This window comes from Seriola lalandi, unplaced genomic scaffold (assembly GCF_002814215.2).
Source record: "Seriola lalandi dorsalis isolate HSWRI2012SDOR001 ecotype SW California unplaced genomic scaffold, Sedor1 jcf7180002054313, whole genome shotgun sequence".
Taxonomy (NCBI): domain Eukaryota; kingdom Metazoa; phylum Chordata; class Actinopteri; order Carangiformes; family Carangidae; genus Seriola; species Seriola lalandi.
In genome coordinates this window covers 905964-919447 of record NW_019524866.1, presented here as the reverse complement: position 1 = coordinate 919447, position 13484 = coordinate 905964, and the positions used below count along the sequence as shown (strand labels likewise).

The 13484-nt window shown below is 39.5% G+C and overlaps 1 protein-coding gene across 2 annotated transcripts in view; it reads left to right on the top strand.

Moving 5' to 3' along the window:
• pdgfd (platelet derived growth factor d) overlaps positions 1–13484 on the top strand; it is a 52310-nt gene that overhangs the window by 24197 nt on the left and 14629 nt on the right. Inside the window, exons 2-4 of one of the 2 annotated variants that reach the window (XM_087174092.1) lie at positions 3393–3603; positions 4663–4840; positions 12567–12626. In XM_087174092.1, the coding sequence (XP_087030218.1) occupies positions 3393–3603; positions 4663–4840; positions 12567–12626 (449 nt within the window). The remainder of the gene's footprint in view (positions 1–3392; positions 3604–4662; positions 4841–12566; positions 12627–13484) is intronic. The other variant, XM_023406603.2, reaches the window with a different exon arrangement.

Genomic DNA, 13484 nt, shown 5'->3' with positions numbered 1-13484 from the left:
TGAACAACTTCAGCTGTAGGTTCATCGTAGCCCTTGATTGGCTAAACATGCAGTAGGTAGGTTTATCATATTTCCGATCAACAATTAAAACCATAGCTTTTTGGAAAGATTTAATCTACATGGCCATGAAACTTCGCTAGAGCAAACAAATGCAAGATATGTTGAGTGGGTACTTTTTCCAGTTGGATAAATGAGTTTTCACTATCTAAGAGAAAACAATAAAATAGGCAAAACATCAGCAAATACTAAGAGATCAAACCAATTTAAAAGGAGACGAGTGATTCAAGAGGAGGATTGGAGTTTGGCTGTGAATCCAGTGCTGGCTTCCATAAGAGTCAGGTAAAATAACTGAAAGATGTACCTTCAGTCTGCTAAGATCTCCGTACACTGCAGTAAACACGATGGATGCAACAAGCTATTCTGCTGCATTCTGGTGATATATAGAAATGATAATGATCACATACTAATAAACACAGTTTTCCTCATGTGCAATACTGATAGATACACAAGCTCATACACACACACACAGCTCTGATCCCAAGGCACCTTAGTAGGTGAAAGTTCCTGACACATAAGCACTTTTACGACTGAATGGACCTACACAGTCAGGCCTCTGATCAGCAGAGTGGAAGAATCCCATTACAAACAAACTCTGCCCCCTTCGCACACACAAACACCCACGCACACACACGCAGATACATTCACACAAGCATAAATGCTCATAACTGAGAGCACACACACTGTCACACACCTAAATGCATACACACACACACACACACACACACACACACACACACAATCTGAGGTACAGTCTTAATTGCTGAAGGCAGAATTAGCAGAAGGTGAGACTGCCAGAGAACGCGGCATGACCGATGAGACAGAATTACTGACCGAAGCAGAGAGGAGGGACGTAAAGAGATGGGATGTGAGATAGGATGGGGAATTAGGGGAAGTTTGCAGTGAAGAGGTGGAGGAGAAGGCCAAAGCTTCATCATCATCTCCCTGGGGTGCAGGCTATGGTGCCTTGATTAAACATTCAGCTCTCTTGCAAAAAATACACACCCCTTAGAAAATATAGCCCTGTCAGCCTGCTTCAGCACAGTGCCTGACCTTACAGTATTTGTGTGTGTGTGTGTGTGTAAGAAAATGCTTTCTAATGTTCAGGAAATCAGCAATAAAATGCTGTGGACAATTATGAGTTGTGTTGTGCAAATTTTAAAATATAATATAATTTTTATATATATGATTGATATATCAGGATTAGATGTTCAGTGGGTGTGAATATGATGTTCATCGGTGCTGATGAGAGCGATTGTTATACTTTGGAGAGTATCGTTATTATTTACTCAGTGAAGCAATGAAGCTAATAACCAGAGCTCATGACAGCTTTTAGTTCTAATATTATTCTTTTTCTTTTATTATCAGTAGATATGTATGCACGTGTGTGTGTGTGTGTGTGTGTGTGTGTGTGTGTGTGTGTGTGTGTGTGTGTGTTTTATTCTATGCATCTACGTATTCAGACAAGAACAAAGTATATATATTCCTCCAACAGTTTTTAGCTCAGACTGTAAATTTGTGCAATCATAGTTGCTATAAGCTGCTATAAAACTGGGTGTGATTCTCTGTCACCAGAGAATGATTTCTAATGTTTTTGGTGAACCCCTTAACTATGAGACATTTTGGTCCATGGCCACTTTTCCTGTCTGCTGTCAATATTCATGACCTTCACAGAGTTAATCTGAATATTTTTGTTGACCCCTTGACCTATTCCCTCGAAGCACTGTCGGGCCAAATTTTCAACTTGTACAGAAATATTAAAATCTGATGGGTGTGAAAAGGTCAGACGTGCACTTTGCAACAAGGAAAGATACATGAACATATCCATATGTGTTAAACAGATCCACAACCAGGCATTTGTTAAAATTGGATTTCTCACCTCTACAGAATAATTTTAAAGATGAACCATCTGACTCTTTTCTCAGTTATTCTGTACTTCGGATGTTTTCTTTACACAATATGTTTGTGCAAACCACAACAGAAAGAACACTGTAGAAAGCTGTTGCACTGGCCATTATTATCTTACTGCTGATATCTGTATCGGTGCATATGTCAGCTGATAATGACAAGAAACGGCAGTCCAGACACATCGAACTGGGTTTGAAGTAATTTAGAAACAGTGTCCCTGTTACATAATTTGTCCAGCAGAAAGCACCAACATGTTTTCAACTGTAAAATGTCCCACTTAGTATGCAGTATGTAGAAGCACGTTCTGTAACAGACTCATCCAGCCATGTACCTCCAAGCAGCTGGGTGGCTCCTTTGTACCATCAGCCATCAGACTACAAAAAGCCAAAGCACCCACAGTCTAAGGACTCAAATCTGTATATAACAATAGAACCCAGACAAACTGCAACAACCACTAAACTCTATGTATTTTTATATTTGCACATGTACAGACATGCCTACTTGCATTTGTATGTTATTGTATATAGTATTTCTGCTTTATCTTGTTTATTCTAGATTTTTGTTTCTATTCTTATTTTATTTCTTTATATATTATTTATTTTTTTCCCTTGTGCTGCTGTTAATTTGAATTTCCTCTACGGAGGATTAATAAAGGTACATCTTATCTTACCTTGGTCACAATTAGAAACAAATTAAAACTAATCTAAGGGGTCTATAGTCAGATTGATTGTTTATGGCATGTTAAAAAAAATCATTATTGGATAAAATATATGGTTTTTGTTTTGTTTTTTTACTCCAAATATCAATATCACAGTCCAGTATCGATCAGGCTATAACAGAAATAATTGGACATTTCGGGAATGACCTTATTCACTGTATGGTCAAGAGATGAGAGTATTTATACCACTGTTTGTTAAATATGAAGCCAGCAGGCAGTTAGTTTAGAATAAAAAGTGGAAACAGGGGGACACAGCTCCGTCTGAATAGTCTTACCAACAACCTTAAAGATCAATAATTACCATGCTATATCTCCAGTGTAAAAGCTAACAGTCAGAGCTGCAATGAAGGTGGATTTTGTTCTTGTGTGGACGGAGCCAGGCTACCTCTTCTCCCCCTTGTCCGGTCTTTATGCTAACCTAAGCTAACCAGATGATGGCTGAAAGTTAACACTGGGGGGACAGATATGAGACTGTCAGTCAGTCATTAGACAGAAATGTCAGATTAATATTTGTATTGTTTGTTTGTGTATGTGTCTGTGCTTCTGTCTGTCTCAACAAATGTGTCTACCTGTGCCAATATCCACAGAGATCTATTTGTTGTTTTTGCATGTAATTTACATTTTGTGTGCACGTCCCTGTGAACAAGCTGCTTTACTTGTTTTAATTTAGAGCTGGACTAACTAACTGATTAGTTGTAACCACTAACAGACAGCAATCGCCTCACCACAGACTTGTACCGCAAAGACGAAAACATCACAGTAACACCAGCGGGCGGAGTCATCAACAGCCCACGCTACCCTAACGCTTACCCCCGCAACCTGCTGTTGTCATGGAAACTGCTGTCACCGCCAGGGAGCCGCATTCACCTGGAGTTTGACGGACACTTCGGCCTGGAGGAGGCTGAGAATGGAGTGTGCAGGTAAAACATGGGATGCAAAGAAACAGAATAATAAACAGATGGAGAGGGCAGAGAAATTCAGGAGAGGTTTAGAGCAGAAGACGGAATGAAAGAAGGAAGCAGGATGACATAAATGTCTTTAGCAAAAAATGACAAAAGGAGAGAAAGATAATACCTGAAAGGAGCAAAGAAGGATAGAGGTACAGAGCACAAAGGGGAGGAAGCACTGATGAGTTACAAGCAGCTATAAAGGAGAAAGGTCAGATGAAAGTATGAGCGATTAAATAACCAGGTAGTGAGAGAAGGAATGCTGGAGAGATGGTTTCGAGTGACAAAGAGGAGAGGAAAAGTTTATTGAGTAAAACTCTCAAGTTGGAAGGATGTACAACAGCTACAGTAAAACATGTGAAAATGATTTGATAATGTATGCACATTCTCACACCAACAATAAAGTGTGATCGAAAGGATGTGAGAGAAAAGAACATAAAAAGGTATGGAGGGGGGGGATCACGATGAGAGGGATGGATAGTTAAAGTTTGCTTTCTTGGCAAGAAGTATAAGAAGTTTGTCCTTGAGGGTTGAGGGGAGAAAATAGACTTTTTAATCCCCATATGCAACTCAGTCGTCTTTGTAAGCACTTTGCTGAAAAGACAAGGGGGAGCAGCAGGGGGAAAAGAGAGGGAGGGGAGATGTGGCAAGGTGGGAAGAGGGAGAAAGGAGCTTTGCCGGCTTTTAAAAATCTTGTTTGTAAAAATGACTGTGTGTGTATTTCTGTGTGTGTTTGATAAATGGACTCATTTATTGACAGGGGCATTGATTGCTGGAACGTTTAGTCAAAGTTATTTGAAAACTTTTCCCCCAAAAAGTCTTGTTGTCAAGTACTTTGGCAGGACGGCCTGGTGGGTTGAGAAGACATCATAGAGTTGTCTCATCACAAGTTTGATGACAAGAGCTGAAGATCCATAAACTAATCTAGACTGTGCTAAGAGATGTACAAAAAAAGTTTCTTTCATCCTCTAACCTTCTCCCCTTCTTCCCTCCCACGCATTCATCTACTTCTCCTTTTCTTTCTCGCTCCAGGTATGACTTTGTGGAAGTGGAGGACCAATCAGAGACCAGCACTATAATTTGGGGTCGCTGTTGTGGGCAGAAAGCTCCACCTAGTCTCAACTCCAAAACCAACACGCTCAGAGTCACCTTCAAGTCTGATGATTACTTTGTTGCAAAGCCGGGATTCAAAATCTACTATTCACTGCTGGTGAGAGACGTACACTTACATACATACACACACACTTGACGATGAATCATGAGCTGTTATTTGGGACACAGCTTTAAGTTTTTTTTTCACATGAGGTTCAGCCCAAGTACCACTGTGACGCCTCAGGTAAACTGCTTCTCTCACTATTTTTCCTCCACTTGACAATAAAGGAGAGAGATGGTATGATGGAGAGATAAATAGATGGGATGAGGAAGGGAGAGAAGAAGGATCTAGTAACATGGTCGTTAAAATGCCAAAATGGATTAGCCAACTGTTCTTTTCTCTCATGTCCACTCGACAGTAGAGGAGAGATGGAGGGATGGGGGAAAAAGGAGGGAGGGAAGATGAGAAAGTGTACTCCTAAAGGCTGTCAAATGAATGGATAAGCAGATAAGCTTTGTCATTCTGTCAGGATGAGGAAAGAAGAAAAAGAGGGAATCTGATTTGAAGATGTTCTCCCGCCCTATAATCAGAGGGGAAAGGGGAAGAGAGAGAGCAGCGGAGAGCATTTTGAGCATTTAAAGATGTTCCCTGGCTTCTTCTTTCATGAGTACAGAAGAGAGAGAGGGGAAGAGACACAGCATCATAGACGAGGTTGAACTGGTGGCATCGCTTATTATCTGAGAAAAAAAGTGGTATGAGCAAAGATGAAGTAAAGGGCAAGACAGTGACAGAGACACAGAGAGAGAGTGACTGTATATGCAGACGGTCTTTCTCTTTCATAGTCATTTGGATATTACAGCTGAGATTTTTTTTTAAGGATAAGTCAGTCATTATTCTTCATGTTACTTATTGACAACAAAGACCAAGACCAACTAATAATGTATCAGTCAGTACTTCCTAACTTCCCTATCTATCTCTGTGCTACTCAGCCCAAAGCTCATTGCCTCAAAGCTTATTAAAATAGTTTCATTTTTTTAAAAAGGCCCTGTCATTTCCTAAAACAGCTGGGCACTGTAGTTTTTAGGAAATGTCGTTCAAACCGGAAAGTAGTGCATTTGATGGGGACTATTTTTAGCCGTGGATTAATACACATTTGGTATCCTAGCTAGTTTTAGCGACAGCAGGGCGGAGTACAAGGGACGGACTCTAACTTCATTGTAATGAAGTGACATCACCCAGTGCAATGGTGTGACTCACTGATGTGTTTTTACCAGTTTCTGAACAGTAATTCCACTGAGACACTGCGTTTCAGACTTAAGCTACACAGGCAATTATGCAAGTATTAAAACGAAACAAGGATCATCAGCAAAAGTAAAAGTACTCACAATGCACAATGACAACTCTCAGAGTGCTATATATATATATATATATATATATATATATATATATATATTATAATACTGAATTATTATTATTGATGCATTCATGTGTCACTTACAAACAAGTAAAGGCCAGCCCCCAAATATAGGCCAGGGAAAAAACAAGGGTGGATAAACTCCTAGTGCCTGTTGTATAACGTGCATTTGCACATTTCTACTGCTTTAATCTAATAGATTCAACAATATAATGATGCTATTTTCAACACTTTGGTGGCATATGAATCATTCATTCTGATCCACTTTGCAATGCTGTCCTTTAATTCTGTTGTCGCATAAGGTATGCCTGCAAATGTTTCATAAAAGCTCTGTTAAGTAATGAAGGGTTTTTGACCAATACAACGCTGCAGAGCTTCTAATTTAAACAGGTTACAGGAAGCGTTGAGTTTGTATTAACAGCGTAATGCAGTAACTTTAAGAGGGAGAATGGGACTGGATCAAGCCGAGGCTTTGTACTTAAATATGACCAATTACACTTATGAAACAGAGGGAATTAGAAATAAAGGCCTGTCTCTAATACAAGCCTACTTCAAATGAAGCCATGTTACCTTTTGCAGTTGAGGTAAAAAAAAGAAGGCCCTGCTCACTATTTGAGGAAATACAATACGTATATATACATGTGAAGTACTGTACAAAGCATTTGAAGTCACACTAAACATCAAATAACAGATAAAAATCACCATAAGTTATTCACTTTTGCCAATAAAATGGAGAAGGTTGCAGAAATGCAGATGACCACAAAGCCCCACACCACAACAAACCCAAGTGTTCTAGGTTGCAAAGGCAATATGAAACATGTTGCACAGAAGGAAACAGAGGACACAGCCTGAAACTGTAGCCTATGCCCTTAATTACCTCAACTGAAAATACTTGAGAGCAGGTTCACCATGTTCAATCCAACATGTTGACAAAGTAAAAGCACCTCAAAATATGGTAGTTGACTTAATGAACCTCATTACTTTTCATCAATGCAAAAACCCCAAACAACTGCCTTATCTCTCTTTCTCAGACACTCCCGCTGCTTTTCTCTGTCTTCCCTCCCTCCTGTCCTTTGTGATTTCTCTTCTGGTCAAATAATCACTCTTATGTACATTTAAAACAGAATCCAACTCTTGAGGCTTATCTTATTTGATCAGTCTTACCCATTTTTCAAAGAGCTCCTGTGTTTGAGTGTGTTTGTCTTTCCATCTTTTACACACACACACACACACACACACACACACACACACACACACACACACACACACACACACACACACCTTCCCTTCAGCTAAACTGGAGCTGTGTGTGTGGCTTAATTTAGCAGGTCTAATTTGTTCTCTCCAGACCTGTCGAACAGATAAGAGGGAGGAGGAGAAGAAGCAGAGAGAGGAAGGGAGGAAGAGAGAGACAGCAAAAGGCAGAGCGGGAATGAGGAGAAACAGCACTGGAAGGAGAGAACAGGTGTCTGAGATGATATCAGCATGTCAGCTAATGACTAAAACAACCTGGACTGAGAGAGGAAGAGGGAGAGAGAGGGAGAGAGGTATTTGTGAGTAAGGGAGATATAGAGTGGACTGAGGTGGACTAGATAAAAGTAAAACCAGGAGGGAAAGTAAACCAGTGTCAGTGTAATAGAGAGAAAAGGAGTCAGATGGAATCATACTGGGGAAAAAAGACTGAAACAAAGCCCCTGCCATGTTCCAAGCCTGTGTGTTTGTGTTTTACCCCAAGGGCTGTCGCAATTAGTCGCCATAATCGATGACGTCAACATCAATATGCATACGCAACACATTGGTTTTTTTAATTTTCTAAGCGGCTTAAGTTCATTATAACAAATGTTTTTCTTCAATATCACTGTCGTTGCTGCTTCATAACGTCGGTCGTTTGTGGCTCCAGTCATTGGTCAGATCCAGTCAACGCTACAGCTCCTCACAGCAACTCCAGGTTCCGAGTAATCAAAACATGACCCACGACAAAGTCGAGCCAGGTCCAAATTACATTAAATCTTATCTGGTCTGGACTGGGTTTTATTCAGTTCAATGACCATGAATGGCTGCCTGTTAATTAGAGGAGCATTGTTCTGCTGCAGTGTTGGTGTATATAGCAGGTCTCAAGAATTTGATTTTGAGAGGGTGTAAATATCTCTCCAAGATGCATACATAATAAGTACACTTCCCAAGTGTAAGGACAGCAAGCAGTCTGTGGAAGCCGCCTCTTACACTAAAGCCTTCTTTCACTTCATTGCATTAAACTTAATGAAAAAAGTGGCTCTGAAGATTTTAACATGTACAGGAATACAGAAGGCGTAACAAGCAGTTGTAGCATTTATCTGATCCATAGATAATTGAAGCATTAGTCCTTCAGTGCAACTTATCCATGTTTGTTCTGCACAATTTTTAGATAGCTGCTAAACTGTTACTTCTGCAACTTTACTTCTCAAGTGCCCATTTACTCTTCTGCTGGTGATTTGTGGCCAACAACAAACAGCTTTAGGAACTTTCTGATGTGATCTGTGGATAAGTGTAAACAAAAGTGCATCTGGATTTTATTCATATACTGTATGAGAAATGACAACCGTGAAAAGGGTCTCATCACGTCAGCTACATTTCACATCAGGTCTCATTATCTTGGGTCCATTTTAGATCAGGTCTCTTGACATGCATAAGAAATTCTTTTATGCACTTCAAGTTTGGGTAGGTTTCCGCAGACTGGGACCTAAATTGACCTTTATGTCTGATATATGATTGAAACTGCGCGCCTCTCCAAAAACAAACAAAAGCTCACTACCTGCAGGCAACAGTCTAGTCAAACAGAGACCTTACTCATTATTCATGTCACTGTTTTTCTCCCAAATCTTTCCTCTTTGATCCTTTTCAAATCTGGTTTTCAGCGGGTGTGATTCGTCATCTGCAGCACAAGCTTACATGGAGTAATGAGTTCTTTTGATTGCATAAGATAAAAATTTTAAGAGCTATTTCTTTATAAAGGCTCAAAAGAAACTCGAGGTGCACAAAACAGCCTGATTATATTTATCGTGAACAGATGCAGCTTTAAGTTTCTCTTTGTAAGACTTCAGAACCTCAGACTATCATTTTTGTTTCTTAGTTTTGTGTGTCTTTTCTGCCAATATTTATTTTGTTGTCTGAGATCATACAAGTAACAGTATTGTGTGTGGTGGGGGGTATTCCTGGGAAGTGCTGTGAAGCCAGGTGCGGTTGGGAAAACACTATTGATCCAGGAACCTGATTCAAGTTAGCTCCGAGAAACCCAGTCATCTGACATGTGTTTCCCAAACAACTGATGAATATTCTACAGAATATGACCCCAGATGAAACCAGAAACACACATGCATGAATGTATGCAAGTGTGTTTTTGCTCCTATTGCTATCTTTGTGAGGACCAATTTTAGTTTTAAACCATCTTAGAGAGAACATCTCTGCATTGTGAGGATATTTTGGTTGGTTCTCAACACTTCGATGGGCTGTTTGAGGATAAAGACTTGGTTTTAAGCATAAGTTTAGAATTAGGTTATTTTTTTATATAAAAAAACAAAACAAAATACTGATTGTGTTAATAACACACATATGATAATATGCTGATGGCAGATGTTAGGCCTTGTGGATCTTTTGTTTACCAGCTCATCTGGTTACAGTTCTGGTATCTGGTTCACTATCCATAAAGTGGAACTGTTCTTTTTGTATGCTTTTGTACAGTTACGGTAAGAGATTCTCTCTTCACCCTTCTACACTCGTATGAGTCCAATTCATTTGGCTAAAATTAGACAAAACACACAATAAAATTAAAGATGAATTTGATTTATAGCATTATTGTTATAGATATCTTGATCATATTTTTATCGTTAATTCTTTCTATCTGATACTGAGACGGCCCTACTGTGGATTAAGATCAGAAGTATGACAGTAAACTAACAACTGTGCTAGAGGGAGAGATGAGAGGAAGCACTTTCCTGGTTTGCTCTGACTCAGACATAGATGAGACAACATAAATGTGGCCGATGCAATTTATTTACAAACTTAAACGTCCTCTAGCTGTAAGCGAGATACCTGGTCATGCGAGGTAAAAGTCGACAGGGCAGTGCTCTTGCCCTCCTCACCATCTACCGCACACTTAATCCTCAGCTGCTGCAGTGTCCAGCTGTACAAAATGGAGGTTGCAAAGGGCAGCTCCCTGGTGTCCCCTCCACTAGACTGCTACTGTAAATAAGAATTTGTTACCTTACAAGTAGTGAATATTGCCTGAAATATTACTTTTAGTTCTAAACATTTCTTTATAAATCATTTGAAAACTCTATTCAAAAACCCTCTGAAAGACTTTTTATATTTGAAGTGTTTACATGATATTTATTAACATTGCTACTTGGAATCTGCATAATCTACATTGGTATCCATATAATTATGTGAGACTAATATGATAACAATGGCACCATGTATTTGCGTCAACACATGAGTGAGGGGATTACATGAATGAGGACAAAAAGTTAGAGGAATTTAAATTTTTTACACCATATACAGTACCTTTGCTGCTCCTTAACAAAAAGTGAGTGAAACGTATCAGCAATACTAACCACCTGTAATGTTATAGTACAAGACGCCTCATTTCTGTCCTGTTTCTACTTGTTCATCTGTTCTTGGAAGAAGATAAATAAGCAAAGTGCAGCATGACTTCCTATCATTCACCAGAATTTGATTTCACCACACAGATGCAAGATGAAATCATGATGAAAACTGATTAATGAATGAGTTACCATTCAGTACATATGACTAACTTTGATTGTAATAAAACCAGTATGAACATGAAACACACCTGAAATAAAAAGCAACAATTCATCATGCTTTTGTCCAAAAACTGTTAGGGTAAAAGTTTGGCACTGTAGCTGGCAGGTGACTACAGTCTGCATGCAGAGACATTTTCAGTTTGTGTCTTTTATTTCCAACCCTATTAAGTGGCCCAGATGTGCTTGACATGAAGCATTTAACCTTAAAAGGAAATGAGACTAGGAATCTGTAAACATGCCTTTAGTCACACTCTCTCACACACTCACACACACACTCACACACACACACACACACACACACACACACACACTCTTACAGGAAACGTCCTGACCTCATTCACAGCTGGTTTGGGTGTTCATTTATGTGTGAGTACATTTATCCAAAGGCCAGATGCGAGAATCTGTTAAACAAAAAACTTTGTGCATCGACAGGCTTTGATGTCAACTCTATTACATTCACAGACACACACAGACACACACTTACACAGCGAGACAAAGTGAGGGCACCGTGTCTTTGAAGTGCGGCTGAGACAGATTTACTGTTCCACATTGACCAGAGATGGTATTTAAGACTCTTCAAGGAGAAGGATTCGATAGCCTGTGAGATTTTATGTGTGTGTACAGAGAGTGATGCAGGAGACGGTGTGTGCATTTGTGTGTGTGTGTGTGTGTGTGTGTGTGTGTGTGTGTGTGTAGGAGAGGGAAAGAGAAAGACAAAGAATGTGTGCATGTGTTCCAAATATGTCAGTCTGATGAGTGTTTATCACCTAAACGTGCTTTGACCAGAGTCTGATTTCTTTCACATATAGACACACAAAGGCATGCTGTGACCAGCATCCCTGGAATTTCTTTAAGGATTTCACTGACATAATGACAGTCCATCAGTTAAGACAGGCAGACACCTGAATATCTTGGATAGTCTAAGATTACAGTGCATGTGAACACCCTGCATGCTACAAGCTGTCTGAAGTCAACTATTTGAAAAGTTGAACTGAAAAGTAAAACGTAAGTGTATTGGAGTGATACATGGAAGTGTTTCCCTTTGCTGCTATCTGATCATCTTTCCCCAACATTTACATGTGGTTTTTCTGTAGTTTCATAACATCAACCATAACTTACAGTGTGAATAAATGTACAGTCTATGTAAAGTATGAATGTTGTTAAAGAAAAGTATCATCTTGGTGGAATCACCTCTTTAGTGCAATCCACACTACCAGCATTTCTGAGCCATTTGTCCACTGACACACTTTGATTTCGGTACATAAATCCACAACAACCAAGATTTTGTGGTGTTTATGCATAGATATTATGGTACAACACCTACTGTTAACCATTGCCATGATACTGAGGTGACTTCAGTTTTAGTTGCCTAAACTTAACCGTACTAAGCAGACCCTATTCACATTTCCCGCCCATGTGCAGTTACTGTGATGAGTAAATGTAGCTTTGAGGAGTTATGAGTTGGCCATAACAGGACCACTTACATACACTTGTACTGTAGCTGTCGCAACACAAGATGATTCCTTTAGTCCGACCTAAATCATGTAGTCATTTGCTCTCTTTCTTCAGTGTGGTTCCTCATACATTGTCTGCTCAACTGATTGGTTATTTCTGCCTTCCATCCCCGCAGTATGACTCTCCTTTACCTGCAGCCAACACCAACTGGGAAGCCGTCACTATACCCATGATGGTGAGTCATGCACACTCATACGGACTTTGATTGTTAACATCCCAAAATTAGAACTGAACAGGCATGGTTGACCTCCGTTAGAATTTGCCTTTTTTTACCCGCAGAATCAGACCTGCTTTCACACACTGAATGGAAGAAAGAAATGAACCTAACAATACTATGAAAAAGAAATGTCAGGTTAGAAAAACATTCACATTCATCATCGGGATTATACTATTTTATATACATATTGATGTTGAGAACTTTGAATTCAATTCTTCCAGACTATATTTTAAAATTTTTTGCAGCTGGAACATACCGTCTTCAACACATATAGCCACTCCACATATAAGCGAGTTCTTAAGCACACAGAGGAACACTGGCAAAACTAATAATTGTGATATATGGTCCATTTGCATAGGCCAGCTCTCACCCACACAAAATATATTCATGCATGTGTGTGCTGTACTGTATTAATTATGCATGAAGCTTGAAATGTAACATGACATGCTTCTTTAGACTTATGTTTTTTTAAGTGCATGTAATCAGTGTAATTTGTGTGTCTGCGCGTACGAGCAGTGGAGTTCAGTGACGTATGTGATCATAATAATTAGTGTGCGCTGGGCTGCGTGGCAGTTTTTCTGCATGGATTAATAATGGTTATATGTATGTGGGTGTTTTAGCGCGTCTGTATGGCTGTGTCACCGCAGCTACAGATGGGATGTACATGTATGGTTTGTTGGCCTCTTCCACTTTATATTCAAATCTGCTGCGTTGGTTTTTTTTTCTCAGTGATTTGCGATTGTTGTACATTATGTTCATGTTGGTAACTGTTTCACACTACTGAGCAAGTGTGGTACATTCATTATGAAGATGATG